The sequence below is a fragment of the Kogia breviceps genome, chromosome 20, assembly GCF_026419965.1.
Source record: "Kogia breviceps isolate mKogBre1 chromosome 20, mKogBre1 haplotype 1, whole genome shotgun sequence".
NCBI classification, from domain to species: Eukaryota; Metazoa; Chordata; class Mammalia; order Artiodactyla; family Physeteridae; genus Kogia; species Kogia breviceps.
The window spans coordinates 20,570,877-20,586,594 of record NC_081329.1 but is presented as its reverse complement, the minus strand read 5'-3'; the positions used below and the strand labels follow the sequence as shown (position 1 = coordinate 20,586,594).

General features: G+C 36.2%; 1 protein-coding gene across 1 annotated transcript in view; it reads right to left on the bottom strand.

Annotated features, from left to right (window-relative positions):
* Window positions 1-15,718, bottom strand: part of TNKS (tankyrase) — a 171,377-nt gene that overhangs the window by 31,975 nt on the left and 123,684 nt on the right. The window contains exons 12-15 of the mRNA XM_059049380.2: window positions 9,752-9,923; window positions 5,614-5,693; window positions 2,306-2,451; window positions 615-780 (exon numbers count right to left, since the gene is read on the bottom strand). Coding sequence (XP_058905363.1) covers window positions 615-780; window positions 2,306-2,451; window positions 5,614-5,693; window positions 9,752-9,923 — 564 coding nt within the window. The remainder of the gene's footprint in view (window positions 1-614; window positions 781-2,305; window positions 2,452-5,613; window positions 5,694-9,751; window positions 9,924-15,718) is intronic.

The window sequence follows — 15,718 nt, the reverse complement described above, 5'->3', positions numbered from 1 at the left end:
GTGTTATTGTCAAAACTCATAAGAACATACTTGATCCCATGAAAGTGGCAGGAGAAGAATTTTATATTTAACCAGGACAAGTTTTTCTCTAGTTTAAAAAAAAAGAGGAAATGACATAAATAAATGTCCAGTCATTTTTCACATCTTTTAATTAATTTCACATCTTTTAATTTAACTTCATATCCTTTAATGTTTAAATAATGCTTAATAATTAGAAATGAGCTTGTTAGCAATAATAACATAGCTAGTGAGAAGAAAAAATCAAACTTGATGGAAAAACTTGGTTCTTCTCGTACAAATGTTTTCTGATATTAATACTGTAAGTATCAGATAAGCAATGCAAACTAATTCAACTCTTTCCAAAACCTATCTTGTTGAACTGTGATGAACTCAATATAATCAAGTCAGTTCAGAAAGGCACTTCAGACATTACTCAAAGCTACGTGAGTATCATGATATCACACTTAGACATCCCCCTAAAATAGAAAATGGAAGCAGGCTCTACAGTACTTACTGTACTGTATTATAGAATAATTTACTCTTATGTAATTTTATGTCCTAACCAAATAATAAATATAATTACTTTATATTTTATAATTTTAAAAATTACATACTTTTAAAAGGAGCTTGCAGATTTCATATTTTCCTTTAGCTGCTGCTTCATGTAGAGGGGTAAATTTCCATAAGTCTGCCACATTGACAGAAGCCCCATGCCTTACCAAGAGCTCAGCTACTTCATAGTGTCCATATGAACAAGCATTATGAAGAGGCACCAAGCCACTAAACAAAAGAAAATTATTTTAAGGACATACAACAAATCTTTGCATTAAAATATGTATAATAAAAATAATTCTCTATGGCATTGACTATACTGAACACTCACTTAACAAAAATTCTCCTCTGATCTTGAAGATAGCATCATCCATTTCCAAATAAGGATTAACAATTTCAAAAATTTCAAAAATGTCCCTTTCAATATAAGGACCTTGCTTAGTTTCTTGGTGATGGATATAAATTTCACAGCAATCTCTATTCTTAAAATACATATAGATATACCCATAAAAAAAGGTTCTATTATAATACTTTTAATGCAGGTTTCATCCTGGCCATATAAAGAGCAACTAAGTTGCACTTAGTACACAGCAAACACAAGGTATCAAGTTAGTACCTTTTTGCTTAGAGAGATCAGGTTTTTCTGTTTTGTTTTTAATGTTTTGAGACCAAAAATACTGACTGCTAAAATGGGGCAAGAGAGGGACTTCCGTGGCGGTCCAGTGGTTGAGACTCTGCACTTCCAATGCAGGGGGTGCAGATTCAATCCCTGGTCGAGGAACTAAGATCCCACGCGACGCGGCCAAAAATAAAGGGGGGGTAGTAGCGCTGATGGCAATAGAAACAAATGTTGGTTCCTCTCTAACGCACCATAATACTTTGAAAGAGCTAGTGATAATATTATTAAATATTCATGTCTGATGTGTCCCTTTTAAAAGATAAATAAACCCCAAATGGTTAACTGAGGTCTAAGTTGTGTGGTTTAATTCTACAGCAGTCTGGTATGTAATTACCCAGAAAGGTGCTTATTTATATTTTGAGATGATATGAAATTAACTCAGGATATGGAAGCTCATTTCAGTTAAAACTTCCTTCTTGCTTTTCTAAATAGCTTCCACGGCTGCTTTAAACTGTCTAGATAAATTAAAACAGTTCAGTAAATGAATATAAAAATAGAGAATATGTGAATGAGTAAAAATAAAATTATGTTTCTATTAATATGACTTTGGGATGGATGGCTTCTTTTAGGAGGAGATTATACATTTTTAATAGCAGAAAAAGGGATGGAAAATAAATTACAAACTATATAAACACATGTACATAATGCAATAAAATACTATATATAGGCATTAAAAGGATGAAATGAACTATTAAGTATTGACATGGAAAGACATTCAAGATATACTACTGGGTGAAAAAGGCAAATTGCAAAGCAGACCGTGTGGAGTGACATCATCATTTACGTTAAAAATAAGCTCCACCACAACAGCACACACACTGCGACAGGTCCTTCAAAACTCCAGACGGTTACAACAAAATTTTGATGCTATAATGTCTAAGAGGTGGAGTGAGAGGGACTTTTCACTTTCTATACTATGCATTTCCATAATGTTTTAATTTATGCTTTAAACTTAAAAGAAACATGCATTACTTTTTTAATAGGGAAAAAAAATCTACAACTTCAAAAATATAAAGAAAAGAAATTTTAAGTATCAAGAAAATGAATCCCAAACAGTGAAATTCTAACGCATACCCTTTGTCTTTGGCATGGACATCGGCACCGTGGTGCAGGAGGTACTCCACGACAGACACACGGTTATAGCCTGCCGCAAAGTGTAGGGGTGTAGAATGCCGGCCCTCTAAATCTCTGCAATTCACATTCTGAGGGCTGCAAAGTTGCTTTTATGGCACACACACACAGGCAAACACAAAAAGAACGTTAGTATTTTTTCATAGAACTCGCTCCAAAATACTGCAGACATATTGGATAAATTGTATTTTTCTAATGAATATTTCTTTCCAAAGATTAGATAATACAAGTGATGTTTTAAAATCAGCACGATGTTTGGCTTTACAGTGTCTACAAATGTTCCGTTTGCAGAGCTATTTAATCTTTTTCAACATTTCCTCGCCAAAATCTTAATCAAAAAGAAAAACCCATAATAATGCAAGCATTTCCAAGGCAAATGGTGCCTTCCTTCTTCATAGTTATAAGGCTTTCCTCCCCGAGACTGCCTGTAACAGCCTGTATGCTTCTACCAGCACACTCTTAGCCACTCTTTGCTCAAATAAGACCAACCCTGGTTGACTGCAGAATTACCCAGAATTCTTGCCTCCTTTGATGTGGCAGGCAAGAAGGCTCTGGAAAAATTACATTAATTCTGTCTGGGACATCCACTTGGCCCTTCGATCCATCTCAGCAAAGCCATGCAGTCAACAATGTTTTACTTGATCTTTGAGGGGATATTTGTCTAAGTCTGCAAGTCAGATTGATTCTGATCATATTCTAGTTTTTGGCCTTCTATCTCCTTCAGCTGTATCCTCCAAATCTCTTCTCTTTCACTTATTCTCCTTTCGAATATTATCATTTCAGCACAAGCTCAACTGTTTGCTTACAAAGCAGTAGAAGCAAAGTTAGTCCAAGAGCAGTTGCATCGCTGATGGTGATAGATGGACTACAATAAAAATATTTGAGGAACAACTTACAAAGAATTTCATATTTTTTCAGTGAGAGGATTATTATATACGTGTAAAAACAATCATCTCCATTTTACAGATAAAAAAACCAAGGCTCACAGAAGTTAAGTGACATCCTTTTTCATACAGTTGGTAAGGGGTAGAATAAAAACTCAAACCCCATCTTTTGATCTTCTTGCTACATCACTTAATTACCCAAATTCAGGGAAGTGATGAGAACAGAGGTAATGAAAAGAAGAATTCTTAAGTTAAAAAAGCAGAGAAAAACGGTGACATTTTCTAGGCTACAGGTATGATGGCAAGGGCTTTCATATATAGCTCACTGTAATGAGCTATTATAATATAAGAACTCTGAACCTGGAAGATATCTATGGAGATACTGAGGAGGGGCTGGTAGGGTAAAAACAGGGCTATTCAGGTGGTACAATTTTTATCTGACAGAAGGAAGTCTGGGCATAAGGGAGAGACTAAAATCTGAAGAGCCACTGTCATCTGGCCAAGTTATATCTTTTCATGACAACTGAGTCTGTGGCAAATTTTATATATTTTATTAATATATAAATTATAGAATCAAAAACCAAAATTAAATAGAAATAAATACATAAACTAGAAAGAAAGGCTACAAAAATTGACAATGAACACCTTCTATGGTGTCTTACATGACTGAAGCTGCTTCCTGCTGCTGCTGCTTTTATTCTAGTTCTTTATATTCTAAGTTAGCTTTTTTTCTCTTTTGCAGACAACAGTGGCAAAATGGGGATGAGGTAGGGAGTAAAACCCAATTTATTTTACCTTATTTTACTTTTTTATTAACAAAAAGAAAGCCAATTCTGCTTATTAAATATTTGCTTTTTACTATTTGGAAGTTCTTTATCCTCTATTCTATTTCAATTTCTTTTTGAATGCCAAGGCAATTTTTATATCCTTCCTACCTGCTTCTCAAATACTTTACTCAGCAAACAGGCTTTTTTTCTAATAACTAATTTCTAATGCTTTCTAAAGCCTCTAAGGAAGCAAGTTTACCATGCTTAATTCTCACTTAATTTGTGCTTTGTTTTCTTCTGCCATTTCTACTCTATTCATAAAAATATATTTGGCCTTTATTGTGAATGGATTGTTTAAGAAACTTGGAAGCTGTGGCATGGTTTCTAATACATACAAGATGTAGGAATTAAAACCTACACATTAAAAAAATAATAAACTATTAATTTAATTGTAATGGGCACATATAGCAATTCTAGCACTGGGGTTATCATGCTGTGATACAGAAAAGGAGTCCTAATCACTTTTATATTTTAAGATTTTACTAGGATACATTTCAAATGATAAAAGTATTTTTAAGAAAAAATATATATAATTTCAGATCTAAGAGAAATTTAAAATTTCTCTCTAGTGGCTATTATGACTGAAATTTACTATTTTCCTTTAAATAACTTAGATGTTAATGTAAGATGGAAGAGAGGTTAGAAGTAGCTACATAATGCAACAAAAATAAAATTTCTAGGCAACAGAGTTTAGAAAGCATTTACTGTCATTTTCAACCAGTATACATCATCGAGAGTACTAAAATTTGTTTGCTAAAAATCACAAAAACCAAGTTTGCTTAATAAGAAATGACAATAAGAAATGAGCAAGATTAGTTTGTAAAAAATAAGCTGGTAAGATTATCAATACCAAATTTGCAATTAGCCTTTCTTTAAAAAAAGGAAAAAAAAACCCAAAAACTACAAGACCAATCCCCAAACAAAAACAAAACTCATACCCCTTTCTGCTATCTTCATCCACACATGAATGATTATAGATGGGAAGTGTATGTGTTTTAAAAAGGCACATTCAACATTAGAATATAATTTTATATTTGAAAAAATGCAATCTCTAATCATTGTTTCTACACCACAAGTAAATGTTGATAAAATCTCCTTGGCAAGCAATGACATGGGAAAGAAGATCCATCTTCTGCATATAATTAATTCCAAATGGCTGCAGGATCATAAGGATGCTTTCCTAGAGCAAATGTGAGAATCTCTTGGAAAAGGTCAAGAACATTGTTTCAAACTTTACTGCACTATTACCTGGGCTTGAACTAGCTTGGAAATTTATAAAAGTGGCCAAAATAACATTTTAATGAATAAAAGTGGAAATAAAAAGAGCATTCATATAGCTAGAAGTAAAGTGACTAGAAAGTGGTTTAAGGTAAGGCACATACTAGGAAAACCTTCACAGTTAAAGAACTCTCCTGTTTATGGATCTACTCTGCTCATCCCTTTTATTGTTTGGATTTGAGTAGTTTCATTTACAAGCTTAAAATGAATTGGTAAGCAAAGGTTCCACAGAGCTACCCAAGACATTAAAGTGCTGCCTTACCTTCACAGTTTCCAAGTCTCCGGCTTTAGATGCTTCTAAGAGCCGATAGTCAACATCAGAAGTGCGTATAGGTGTACTTTCTACATGAAAGAAAGGAAAGAGTACTGTTGGTTTGTAAGGAATCACAGAGTAGCTAAGGAGGGAAAATTATTTGGTGAATGGAAAGAGAGAGGTTAAGGTGTCGGAAATTTCTAAGATCTAATTTAAGGTTTTGTGGTGTCTTACTTCAATCTATAGCCACATTACCATAAGCCAAATTCAAACAAATTTTAGGACACACAAATCCTTCTCCATCCCAATTACTCTTTCAAATTTTATGGTCAAAACTTGGCAAAGGGGAATGGAAAAACATAGGACCATGAGATCAAGGACATCTTTATGATACATTGGTCTTTCAAAGTGTTGGAGCGAAGCTTTGCAATAGATTCTGTTATGTAAACCGAGGGAAGCCACTCAACTTTCAGTACTTAATGTTTAGTCTTTCTTTTTGGTCTCAATTTCTACAATATGAAACAGAAGTAATACTCCTGAAATCAGTGAACTTAGAAAATATAATCAGTGTACAAAAAAGGCCTACTAAATACAGAAATTTGTTTAATTCGCATTTATTATAGCTTCAGGGAAATGCAATTTAAAATGTCTTAAGGGCTTCCCTGGTGGCGCAGTGGTTAAGAATTCACCTACCAATGCAGGGGACACGGGTTTGAGTCCTGGTCCGGGAGGATCCCACATGCTGCAGAGCAACTACTGAGTCTGCGCTCTAGAGCCCACATGCCACAACTACTGAAGCCTGCGTGCCTAGAGCCCATGCTCCTCAACAAGAGAGGCCACTGCAATGAGAGGCCTGCTCAGCGCAACATAGAGTAGCTCCCACTGGATGCAACTAGAGAAAGCCCATGCAGCAATGAGGACCCAACACAACCAAAAATAAATAAATAAAATAAATAATTTAAAAAAAAAAAAAAGAAAAATGTCTTAAGAGGTGTGATACAAATGTTAAATAGAATAATTAAATCAGACTGTTAAGTCTAGAAGTTATGAGGCTAACAAATGAGTTATTCTGATTAATCCAATACTATAAACAAATCAAAAGTTCATTATACATTGGCCCAAATAAAAAGATTTTTAAAGAAAACAATGCTTATCACTCAAAGTATGTTCATGGACATTAAGTGTGGCTTTTATAATGCACACGTGTACACACACTCACGTAACACAAAAGAACTTAAGTCCAGAAAACCTGGATTTAGACTGGGCTCTAGTGTGATGATGGACAAATCATTTGATAGCTTAGTTTTCGCACCTATAAAGTGAGCGTTGGTTGGTTTCCCAGAAATTCTCTTCCAGGCTTAAGATTTCAGTATCTTGTGGCCAGAGACACCTTCCTTGAGCCCAGTGTCCAAAAGGGAAGATCAAGTGATGCTATAATAAGGTTTCAGATTTCAGAAGAAATACTTCAGCTCTTTCTAAAGTACTTTATTCAGGGAAGTGAGTTTTACAGAGTAAGTTATGGGAAGTCTTCAATGGAAGATAAACTGTATTTATTTAGTCATAATAATAATACTTAGCAGGTAAAATGCTAAGATTATAGGGAGGAAAGATGAGAGTATTTCATATAATGAAATACATTTTTGAAATACCAACAATTATCTTTCTTTAAAAGGGAATTTATTGCATTTGTTAGTCTGCAGAAAACTTTACTAATGTAAACTGTTGGCAACTATAGACTTGGGAGCTGAAAATGCAGGTTTCTAAAAGTAGATCTCAAATCTGGTATTAACAGGTGTTTTAAAATGTATCTTTAAAATATTACCCAGAACAGAACTCTAATAACTTACTATACATTCTATATGATTGATGTATTCTTTCAGGAGTCATTATAGATATAACCTGGAATTGGATTAGTAAATATAGGTAAAGTTGAAAAGTTCAGCCAGTACATGGTCTACAGACTACAGACACACAAGTTTCTTGCAGAAATATTAGTTTAAAAAATTATATCCTCGGGCTTCCCTGGTGGCGCAGTGGTTGAGAATCCGCCTGCCGATGCAGGGGACATGGGTTCGTGCCCTGGTCCGGGGAAGATCCCACATGCTGCGGAGTGGCTGGGCCCGTGAACCATGGCCGCTGAGCCTGCGCGTCCGGAGCCTGCACTCCGCAATGGGAGAGGCCACAATAGTGAGAGGCCCGCGTACCACAAAAAAAAAAAAAAAAAAATTATATCCTCTTCCAAATAAAAAATAATTCCCATTTTAAAAAAATCTAAGGGCAAGACTTTACCGTTAATTTCTATTATTTGTATTATCTTTCCAGATCAATAAAAAATATGAAGAACTAAACTAAAAAGTTCTGGCACATACTAAATTAGGCATTTAATGACCTATATAATGCTTTATCTTACTCATCAATTTTTAAGAATTATAAAAATAATTGAAAAAATTTTCATTTGTGATTCGCTATTTATCTTTTACCAGCAGTCATATATTCTAACTATTCATTTAGAAGACGTTTTAAAAGCATTTCTGGACCTAATCTGCTTAATTTATTCAATCCTTTCCTCACCATTTTGTCAATTACCTCTAAAAACTATGTATAGTATTATTAGAAAATCTAATGTAATAGCTATAAATGTTTGCCTGATTTATGGTTACAACTTATAGAAACTAACTTAAAATCCACTACTAAATGGTTCTTACAAAAGTATAAGAGAAAAATTTCTGAAACAAAAATCACACCTTTTAGAAATTAGTAGAATTTACTGAGAAGGCAGAAGTATTTCCTAGTCAAAGAGTGCTTATCTTCTTTAAGCAAATGTTCTATTGTTCTGTAGAAACAGGAAGTTAAATGAAGGCATGTTTTTCATAGTTGAAGCTAAAAATCCTATGATAGCAAATTTTATTCCTTTAGATAGATCTTATTGGTATTGATAGAGAAGATGGCCTAGACAGGTCTAACTTTAACTGTCTAGAGATCATCACCTAAGACTGAAGTAGAATGCCACTACCTAAGAATGAACTAACACAAGGAAAATAAACCGAATCAACAGCTTTGACAATGTGGCACAGTTACTCTTATGAGGCTGGTTAGCTCTGACTCAGCTCTAACAACACGTACCATGCTCCATAAGTCTGGAAAGGTCCCCTGTGTCCATGTATAGTAGTGATTCCTAACTGGGCTGTACTTTTGGGGGGCCCTTCAGAAATTTTGGGGGTTAATTTTTGTCTTCTAGTGGAGTCATGCACACTAGAGTAATAGCTATTACTATTGTAACAATTATAAATTATTTTACTGTAATTTACTTTCATTTTCCCTTTCTATTACAGATAGGGCATTTAATAATTATTTTTGGAAAGGTCTCTGTATAGTTAGGTCATAGTATCTATGAATTTCATTTCTGGATAGTAAGTGGATGCTATAAAATATTCATAATAAAGAGGGTACGCTGTGTCTGATGAAGAAAAGAACTACTGCATTACACGTAGGGAAAGTAGCAGACTTCTGATTCCTTGCCTGTAGTCTACTCTATTTTACTCTTTCAGTTTGTTAGGTCATTCTACAGCAGACATATCCATGGAAAAAATTAAAAGAACGAGAAAGAAGAGTCAATTATATTAAATTTCTTTTGTAACTTCTTATTCATTTTTCAGTAGGCATACTGTGTTATTTCCTCTAATTTGGGGGCTTTGGAAACTAGTATCTATTTTTGTAACAGTTTTATGTTTGATCACCCTCAATAAACTAGATACTTAGAGTATATAACACTGTACTAGGTAGGCACTGTAACACTCAGTAAGATTTTATAATTATATTTAAACCAGGAATTCCACACTATTTATAGGAGTTTTAAGTAACCTTTGATCATAACACCCATAAGTCAGGTTTCCAACTTAACACTAAAAAAATTAAAGAAAATGGTTGCCTCTTTTCATGACACCTACCTCAACCCCACCAAAATAGGCTGATGGGCAGAGCCACAGGCTAAACTGCAAGCAAGGAAAGGCAGGAAAAATATTCAGGCAAAGAAAATATTCCAAAGAGCCACTTAAAACAAGGGGCACAAAGTTTGTCTGTGGCAAGTGTTTATCAGTGGACAGACATGGAAGAGGAAGAACAGAACGCAATATCTATTTGAACTTACCACTCAGAATCTGCTGCACTGCTTCGTTCCCCATCTGTGCTGCTGTAAAGCCTTGTAAAGAGATGATGGAGGGATCAGAGCCGTAACTCAGTAGCAGGCGGCAGGTCTGCAGGTGACCGGCAAGGGCAGCTCTATGCAAAGCAGTCTGACCAAGGGTGTCCAGTGCATTCATCTGAAAAATCATTGGGTGGGCACATGAGATCGAGCAGCTATTTTTGTTCCCTTTTACACCCTAGAGAATAAATTATGAGAAAAATCAACTGTCAAAGCTTTTTGAAAAATACCACAGACTATTCATGATTAATTCTCGCTTACTGATTCTAAGAAATACCATCTTCTTAGCTGCCTTTCTCTGACCACCTTATTGAAAATTCTAGCATACCCATCCTTTCCCTGAACGACTTCCCGTCCATCCTCCACACGCTGTCACTCTCCTCACAACTCGGGGTCCCTGTAAGGTCCCTGAGGGCTGCGACTCTTGCCTGATGTTCACTGCCTGCCACGTCGAAGATGCACATTAAATACTTTTGGATGAATGAGTTCTACCAAACTTGTTCCCGGAACATAAAGACAACAGAATAAGTAAGCAAAGAGAGTCAAAGTAATTAATTACATTTCTTTTCTAATTTTAGTAAATGATTATGATAGAATGCCCTAATTGAATTACACATTTAACCAAAAACCTGATTTGAAGATTCAAAGGTTCCATTTTTAAAACTTGGAAGAATTATAAAGGAAGAATAATTTTAAGACTGTTAAGACAATGTTAAACTTTGGAATTATGTTTATAATTTGATCAAAACTAACTAGCCCTAACCTGTTTTCTAGGATACCCCAGTAAAGACTCTACTCCACTCAGACCTAAGTCCATGTTCATTGTACATGTTGCTTCTTTCAGAGAAGCCCTTCGTTCTGCCTTTCTGGATCATGAGATCCAGTGCAAGTCTCACCTTTTCTAAGAAATCTTCCTTGATTACTTGAAGCCTTGATGATTACTTCCTTTCTGAACACCTATGTCAATTCAGCACTATTTTATAAATTAGAACACAGGGATAGTGTTTGCTTACCAAGTAAAACTAAGGTTACTGAAATATGGAAAGTATTGTATAGGTTTTCTGGGTCCTCTAGAAAGCTCCTGTTAATGGTACGTAGTAAATTCTCAAATATATGCTGGTTGGTTATTCAAAATGCTTGGGTACCCCCACCAAACACAAGATTAAGAAAAGAAAGGATTTAAGACAGTCTCCCTGTCTCCAGTTTTTCATTGTTGTAAGGCTGTGACACTTCAGGCAAGGGTTCAAATAAATTCTTTTTTTAAAAATTTTTAAATTTTATTTTTGTATACAGCAGGTTCTTATTAGTCATCAATTTTATACACATCAGTGTATACATGTCAATCCCAATCGCCCTATTCATCACACACACACACACACACACACACACACACACCCGTAGCTTTCCCCCCTTGGTGTTCATACATTTGTTCTCTACATTTGTGTCTCAACTTCTGCCCTGCAAACTGGTTCATCTGTACCATTTTTCTAGGTTCCACATACATGTGTTAATATACGATATTTGTTTTTCCCTTTCTGACTTACTTCACTTTGTATGACAGTCTCTAGATCCATCCACGTCTCAACAAATGACCCAATTTCATTCCTTTGTATGGATGAGTAATATTCCATTGTATGTATGTACCACAACTTCTTTATCCACTTGTCTGTTGATGGGCATTTAGGTTGATTCCATGACCCGGCTATTGTAAACAGTGCTGCAATGAACACTGGGGTGCATGTGTCTTTTTTTTTTTCTTGTGGTACACGGGCCTCTCACTATTGCGGCCTCTCCCGTTACGGAGCACAGGCTCCGGACGCACAGGCCCAGCAGCCATGGCTCACGGGCCCAGCCACTCCGAGGCACGCGGGATCCTCCGGGACCGGGGCACGAACCCGCGTCCCCTGCATTGGCAGGCGGACTCTCAACCACTGCACTGCCAGGGAAGCCTGCATGTGTCTTTTTGAATTATGGTTTTCTCTGGGTATATGCCCAGTAGTGGGATTGCGAGATCATATGGTAATTCTAATTTTAGTTTTTTTTTTTTTTTTTTTTTTTGGTGGTACGTGGGCCTCTCACTGCCGTGGCCTCTCCCGTTGCGGAGCACAGGCTCCGGACACGCAGGCTCAGCGGCCATGGCTCACGGGCCCAGCCACTCTGCGGCATGTGGGATCTTCCCGGACCAGGGCACGAACCCATGTCCCCTACATCGGTAGGTGGATTCTCAACCACTGCGCCACCAGGGAAGCCTCCTATTTTTAGTTTTTTAAGGAACCCCCATACTGTTCTCCATAGTGGCTGTATCAATTTACATTCCCACCAACAGTGCAAGAGGGTTCCCTTTTCTCCACGCCTTCTCCAGCATTTGTTGTTTGTAGATTTTCTGATGATGCCCATTCTAACTGGTGTGAGGTGATACTCATTGTAGTTTTGATTTGCATTTCTCTAATGATTAGTGATGTTGAGCAGCTTTTCATGTGTTTCTTGGCCATCTGCATGTCTTCTTTGGAGAAATGTCTATTTAGGTCTTCTGCCCATTTTTGAATTGGGTTATTTGTTTTTTTTTAATACTGAGCTGCATGAGCTGTTTATATATTTTGGATATTAATCCTTTGTCCACTGATTCATTTGTAAATATTTTCTCCCATTATGAGGGTTGTCTTTTCATCTTGTTTATGGTCTCCTTTGCTGTGCAAAAGCTTTCAAGTTTCATTAGGTCCCATTTGTTTATTTTTGTTTTTATTTCCATTACCCTAGGAGGTGGATCAAAAAAGATCTTGCTGTGATGTATGTCAAAGAGTGTTCTTCCTATGTTTTCCTCTAAGAGTTTTATAGTGTCCGGTCTTACATTTAGGTCTCGAATCCATTTTGAGTTTATTTTTGTCTATGGTGTTAGGGAGTGTTCCAATTTCATTCTTTTACATGTAGCTGTCCAGTTTTCCCAGCACCACTTATTGAAGAGACTGTCTTTTCTCTAGTGTATATCCTTGCCTCCTTTGTCATAGATTAGTTGACCATAGGTGTGTGGGTTTATCTCTGGGCTTTCTATCTTGTTCCCTTTATCTATGTTTCTGTTATTGTGCCAGTACCATATTGTCTTGATTACTGTAGCTTTGTAGTATAGTCTGAAGTCAGGGATCCTGATTCCTCCCGCTCTGTTGTTTTCCCTCAAAACTGCTTTGGCTATTCAGGGTGTTTTGTGTCTCCATACAAATTTTAAGATTTTTTGTTCTAGTTCCGTAAAAAATGCCATTGGTAATTTGATAGGGGTTGCATTGAATCTGTAGATTGCTTTGGGTAGTATAGTCATTTCCACAATATTGATTCTTCCAATCCAAGAACATGGTATATCTCTCCATCTTTGGTATCATCTTTAATTTCTTTCATCAGTGTCTTATAGTCTTCTGCATACACGTCTTTTGTCTCCCTAGGTAGGTTTATTCCTAGGTATTTCATTCTTTTTGTTGCAATGGTAAATGGGAGCGTTTCCTTAATTTCTCTTTCAGATTTTTCATCATTAGTGTATAGGAATGAAAGAGATTTTTGTGTATTAATTTTGTATCCTGAAACTTTACCAAATTCATTAATTAGCTCTAGTTTTCAGGTGGCATCTTTAGGATTCTCGATGTATAGTATCATGTCATTTGGAAACAGTGACAGATTTACTTCTTCTTTTCCAATATGTATTCCTTTTACTTCTTTTTCTTCTCTGATTGCCGTGGCTAGGGCTTCCAAAACTATGTTGAATAAGAGTGGCGAGAGTGGACATCCTTGTCTTGTTCTTGATCTTAGAGGAAATGCTTTCAGTTTTTCACCATTGAGAAAGATGTTTGCTGTGGGTTTTTCATATATGGCCTTTATTATGTTGAGGTAGGTTCCCTCTATGCCCATTTTCTGGAAAGTTTTTTTATCATAAATGGATGTTGAATTTTGTCAAAAGCTTTTCCTGCATCTATTGAGATGAACATATGGTTTTTCTTATTCAATTTGTTAATATGGTGTGTCACATTGATTGATTTGCATATATTGAAGAATCCTTGCATCTCTGGGATAAATCCCACTTGATCATGGTGTATGATCCTTTTAATGTGTTGTTGGATTCTGTTTGCTAGTATTTTGTGGAGGATCTTTGCATCTATATTCATCAGTGATATTGGTCTGTAATTTTCTTTTTTTGTAGTATCTTTGGTTTTGGTATCAGGGTAATGGTGGCCTCATAGAATGAGTTTGGGAGTGTTCCTTCCTCTGCAATTTTTTGGAAGAGTTTGAGAAAGATGAGTGTTAGCTCTTCTCTAAATGTTTAATAGAATTCACCTGTGAAGCCATCTAGTCCTGGACTTTTGTTTGCTGGAAGATTTTTAATCACAGTGTCAATTTTATTACTTGTGATTGGTCTGTTCATATTTTCTATTTCTTCCTGGTTAAGTCTTGGAAGGTTATACCTTTCTAAGAATTTGTCCATTTCTTCCAGCTTGTCCATTTTGTTGGCATAGAGTTGCTTGTAGTAGTCTCTTAGGATGCCTTGTATTTCTGCGGTGTCTGTTGTAACTTCTCCTTTTTCATTTCTAATTTTATTGATTTGAGTCCTCTCCCTCTTTCTCTTGATGAGTCTGGCTATTGGTTTATCAATTTTGTTTATCTTCTCAAAGAACCAGCTTTTAGTTTTATTGATCTTTGCTATTGTTTTCTTTGTTTCAATTTCATTTATTTCTGATCTGATCTTTATGATTTCTTTCCTTCTGCTAACTTTGTGTTTTGTTTGTTCTTCTTTCTCTAGTTATTTTAAGTGTAAGGTTAGATTGTTTATTTGAGATTTTTCTTGTTTCTTGTTTTTGTTTTTTTTTGTGGTACGCGGGCCTCTCACTGTTGTGGCCTCTCCCGTTGCGCGGAGCACAGGCTCCGGACGCGCAGGCTCAGCGGCCATGGCTCACGGGCCCAGCATGGCTCACGGGCCCAGCCACTCCGCGGCATGTGGGATCTTCCCGGACCGGGGCACGAACCCGTGTCCCCTGCATAGGCAGGCGGATTCTCAACCACTGCGCCACCAGGGAAGCCCGGGTCTTGTTTCTTGAGGTAGGCTTGTATAGCTATAAACTTCCCTCTTAGAACTGCTTTTGCTGCATCCCACAGGTTTTGGATCATCGTGTTTTCATTGTCATTTGTCTCTAGGTATTTTTTTACTTCCTCTTTGATTTCTCCAGTGATCTCTTGGTTATTTAGTAACGTATTATTTAGCCTCCATGTGTTTGTGTTTTTTACATTTATTTCCCTGTAATTCATTTCAAATCTCATAGCTTTGTGGTCAGAAAAGATGCTTGATATGATTTCAATTTTCTTAAATTTAATGAGGCTTGATTTGTGACCCAAGATGTGATCTATCCTGGAGAATGTCCGTGCACACTTGAGAAGAAAGTGTAATCTGCTGTTTTTGGATGGAATGTCATATAAATATCAATTAAATCTATCTTGTCTATTGTGTCATTTAAAGCTTCCGTTTCCTTATTTATTTTCATTTTGGATGATCTATCCATTGGTTTAAGTGAGGTGTTAAAGTCCCCCACTATTACTGTTACTGTTGACTTCCTCTTTTAGAGCTGTTAGCAGTTGCTTTATGTATTGAGGTGTTCCTATGTTGGGTGCATATATAATTGTTATATCTTCTTCTTGGACTGATCCCTTGATCATATGTAGTGTCCTTCCTTGTCTCTCGTAACATTCTTTATTTTAAAGTCTATTTTATCAGATATGAGTATTGCTACTCCAGCTTTCTTTTGATTTCCATTTTCATGGAATATCTTTTTCCATCCCCCCAGTTTCAGTCTGTATGTGTCCGTAGGTCTGAAGTGGGTCTCTTGTAGACAGCATATATATGGGTCTTGTTTTTGTATCCATTCAGCAAGCCTGTGTGTTTTA